Source organism: Galeopterus variegatus, unplaced genomic scaffold, assembly GCF_000696425.1.
Source record: "Galeopterus variegatus unplaced genomic scaffold, G_variegatus-3.0.2 Scaffold3004, whole genome shotgun sequence".
Classification (NCBI taxonomy): domain Eukaryota; kingdom Metazoa; phylum Chordata; class Mammalia; order Dermoptera; family Cynocephalidae; genus Galeopterus; species Galeopterus variegatus.
The window spans coordinates 1,762-5,551 of NW_007729115.1; the positions used below are offsets into that span (position 1 = coordinate 1,762).

Below are 3,790 nucleotides of genomic sequence, written 5' to 3' on the forward strand. Positions count from 1 at the left end.
AAAAAAAAAATACTGAATTCTCTTCTGGCAGTGTGGGTCCTATCCATTGTTTGGGATTTAAAAGTGCCTCTTCATGTGTAAGGCGAGGTGGTCCGACCTGGAAAATGCCCGGTCGCATTTCTGGCACTGGAAAGGGCGGTGCCCTGTGTGTTTGCGGTAGTGCCTGGTCAGTTCATCTGAGCGGGCAAATTTCCACCCACATCCATCCCAGTCACAGTGGTAAGGTTTCTCACCTGTAAAGGGAAAAGAGAAAAAAAAAAAGCTGTTGAAGCCATTGCTATAACAAAGATTTAGCCCTTTTAAATACTGGAGGTCCAATATTAAACCAACTCCCCACATACACCATTCTGAAAGAATCCAGGAAATGTGTATACCACTGAAGGACCATACTACATTTCAGATAATAAACAGGAATAATACATTACTAAGTATTTGTTCTTGTTTTTAGAGGATCATTAGTTAAGCAATGAAAACACAACCACCACCTAAACCTAGACTTCTATAGGGCTAATGTTTTCATTTTTTTGAGCCAAGACATCACAGTGGTGGAAATGAATTTGGAAATGATTGAGTGTGTCTCTGCCTGCCCAAACCAAGCAATAATATCCTATCCCATTACAATTCAGTCTAAAAAGCCACAGGCAGTTTTTTGTTGTTGTTGTTATTTTAATGAATGCTACACCTAAATGACCTTATATACCTACTTACATCTGCAGTGATTACCTTAAACTAGAATTGCCCCAGCAATCATAACTATTAAATTTTTGGAACTTAAATAAAATCTAATTACTAAGGCCAGAACTAAAAATAATAAAAAGGGAGGGCGAATCTGAGAAGGGAACAAACAATGAAAAAAGTCTGGAAAATTAAAAACCGATTAAAAAAAACCATCACGCTTTTGCACTGCAAAGTATAACTTCTTGATTACAAGGGCAATACTTTGCTCAAGCTGGGAGAGGCTCACATACCGCTGGGAATCTCCCTGCCTTTTAAAGGCCTAACAAAACTGCACATTCAAGCACAGATACCATCCATCAAGCAAAAGGCTTCTGGGCAAAAAGTAGGCGCGGGGTTGCTGTCCTCTCCTATGATCCAGATGAGGATGAGGAGATAGATTGTGCCGGCATCCCAGAGAGGCCCTGAAGAGTGTCCAAGGTTAGCCTATGGCGCTGGACACCAACCTCTTTCCCACAGCTTCTGTCCCCCTACCTGTGTGGGTTCGCAGGTGTGCCTTGAGATGAGAACTCTTTGTGTAGGTTTTGCCGCAGCCCGCATAATCACAAGTGTGGGTGGCGGTCCTTTTCCGGGGCCACGATCTTCTTCCCCTCTTCGGTTTGGGCTCCTCCGGCATGCAGGAACCGGGTGGCATGAGCTCTACGGGTGAAGAAGGTGGGGTCAGCATCACCTCGTGCCTCCCGGGGGGCCGGCACACGCAGGGCTCCCCAGCCTGAGCTATGACTCCCCCGGACTGACCTTGATAATGGAGCGGCGGGACCTGCGGCTGCATCTGGTCGGGCAGGAAGGGTGGGTAGTTGGGCCCGGGGTGGGGATGGAAGCCTGGGGGAAGCGGCAGGGCAGGGGGACAGTCCCTGCTGCTTAGCAGTTCCTCAGGCCCCAGGGTCGGGGTAGTCCTGCTGGGGAGCTGCCGCCCCAGGGGGAAGTCGTGTGCGGTCGGCCGGTGGCCATTGCTCAGCGGGGGTCCAGCGCCCAGGTGGGCCTCTAGCGGCCGACCGACAGTGCACGAGGAGACGGCCTCCTGCTTGATCTTGGGGCACATGCGCGGCGGACCGCCGCTGTAGGGCGCCACCACCACCGGGTGGCTGCCGTCAGGGCTGCCTTTGCTAACACTGATGACCGACGGGCTGCCATACTCGCTGCCAGGGGCGCTCAGCGACGCCTTCAGCACGAACTTGCCCATCAGCCCGCCACCTGGCGGCTGCGGCTGCTGCGGCGGAATGTACACTGGGTCCAATTCGGGTCGCAGGAGCTCGGCCACGAAGCCGCCTGAAGGGCTCACGTCGTTGATGTCCGCCAGGTTGAAGGGAGCCGTGGGAGGAGGAGCAGACTCCCGGCCATAGAGAAGGCCGCCGCCCGCGCCGCCCGGCGCCACGCCCGGGTCGCCCCCGGCCCGGATCGGATAGCTGAAGCTGCAGGTGGAGGGCGCGCTGGCAGGGCCACTGCTAGACGGGGAGGACGAGGATGAGGCTGACGCCGACGAGGACACGGTGGCGGCCACCGACTCCTGATGGGACAGCGAGTTGGAGAGGATAAAGTCCAGGTCCAGGAGATCGTTGAACTCCTCCGTCTCCCTTCGGGGTAGGAGCGCTGGGTTGGTACCGCCGCAAGCCGCGCCGGCTCCACCGCTCTCCAGGTCTGTTGCCACGGTCGCCGCCGCCAGGTCGTACGGGCGGCCGGGAAGTACCGGGGGAAGTCGCTTCATGTGGGAGAGCTCCTCCCGCCAGCGCTGCGGGGACAAGGCGGGAGAGAAACAAACCGTCAGCGGCGGTCTCCTGTTGCCACCCGACGTAGTGACCTGCTGGCGGGCCACCCTCGCCTGCACCACCCGGGCATGGAGAATGGGAAAGCAGGAAGCGCCCGGGGACTCCGGGTGCGGGCGCTGCTGCAATCTCGGCCCACACCCGGGTCCGAGGAGAGGTGGTGCGTCTGTACCAAGAGTGTTATACAGTGTGTGCCCGATTGCGTGTGAACGAGAGCCGCGGCTTGCCAGCCCCGGTCCCTCCCCCGCCAGATCCCGGGACGCACCCGGAATTGGGACACCGAGACTCTCTCGGTGCGCCCTAGCCACTGGGCCGCCTACGCGCTAAGCTCAATCTGGCCCAGCCGGCGTCTGGGGACGCAGCCACCTCGCGCCCCGTGGCCTGCGCCCGCCCGCCCTACCGCCTGCGTGCCTGGGGACGTGTAAGGACCGGGTTTGAGCCCCAGGCGGCTCTGCAGTGCCCGGACCACACGCACTCGTACAGCCGAGCGAAGGACGCGGAAGCCATCCGGGGAAGGCTGCGGAGTCCGTGCGAGGGCCACTCCTTCCTCTCGCCCCGTGGCTTTAGGTGACCCCAGGGTTCCGCCCGCCCCCACCCCATCCACATAAGCCCACCGGGCGCTCCCGGTGGCCGGGAACAACACTCACGTTATTCGGAGCACCTGCCGGACGCAGTGTCTTCTCCCTTCCCGCCGGGCCGGACGCGAACGTGGAGAAGGACGGGAGCAGCGCGTCGCTGACAGCCATGTCAGACTCGCCAGGTGGCTGCCTGCAGGCCGGGCGGGGTGCACACGGAGGCAGAAGTCAGGGGCCACTCTCGGCCGCCGCTCCGGCGCGTCCCACCGGTCCTCACCCCTCCCTGTCCCCAGCTCCCGGAGCCTCACCTACCTCATTAATGTGGGGGCCCAGAAAGTCCTCGGGAATCCGAAGCAGCGGGGGTAAACGAACCCCAAACTCAACGAAGAGGAAAAAGACTTAGAAACGAAGCCAAAACCAAAACCCCAAGTTGCCCGAGATCCTTCTTGTTTAAAGTATAAATTGGAGACGTCTTTTTTAAAAAGTTCCTTTGTATACAAAAGTTCTTAGAAAAGTTGTAAACTCTTATAAAAACAGACAATCAGCAAGGCGAGTAAGTAGGTCCGGTGGCCGGGCTGCGCTCTCTTCGACTCAGCAGCGTCCCCCACCGCTGTCGTGGTCGCCGCGGCTGTCGCCGTGGGCGCAAGGGCTGTGGCTGGGGCGGTGGGCGGGCGGCGCCGCCAGGTGAGACTGGCCGCGGTGGCGCGGGGCTGCAGG

The 3,790-nt window shown here is 58.4% G+C and overlaps 1 protein-coding gene across 2 annotated transcripts; it reads right to left on the reverse strand.

Moving 5' to 3' along the window:
• Positions 1-6: 6 nt before the first annotated feature.
• KLF4 (Kruppel-like factor 4 (gut)) lies at positions 7-3,787 on the reverse strand. Of its 2 annotated transcripts, XM_008583704.1 has the most exons (5): positions 3,386-3,787; positions 3,146-3,266; positions 1,474-2,464; positions 1,210-1,374; positions 7-233 (listed from the first exon to the last, which is right to left on the reverse strand). In XM_008583704.1, the coding sequence occupies exons 1-5, from the start codon at positions 3,388-3,390 to the stop codon at positions 58-60; spliced, it is 1,458 nt and encodes a 485-aa protein (XP_008581926.1). In that variant the 5' UTR covers positions 3,391-3,787; the 3' UTR covers positions 7-57. The 2 variants fall into 2 exon arrangements, with proteins under 2 accessions (XP_008581926.1, XP_008581925.1); XM_008583703.1 differs by having other exon boundaries at positions 1,210-2,464; positions 3,386-3,481.
• Between the last annotated feature and the right edge of the window lie 3 nt (positions 3,788-3,790).

What these genes read in the sequence shown, in the direction of transcription:
- KLF4 (XM_008583703.1), bottom strand. An exon ending in CGGCAGGTGCTCCGAATAAC is followed by an intron (nt 2,465 to 3,145) that starts GTGAGTGTTGTT and finishes TTGTCCCCGCAG; the next exon opens with CGCTGGCGGGAGGAGCTCTC. An exon ending in ACACCTGCGAACCCACACAG is followed by an intron (nt 234 to 1,209) that starts GTAGGGGGACAG and finishes TTCCCTTTACAG; the next exon opens with GTGAGAAACCTTACCACTGT.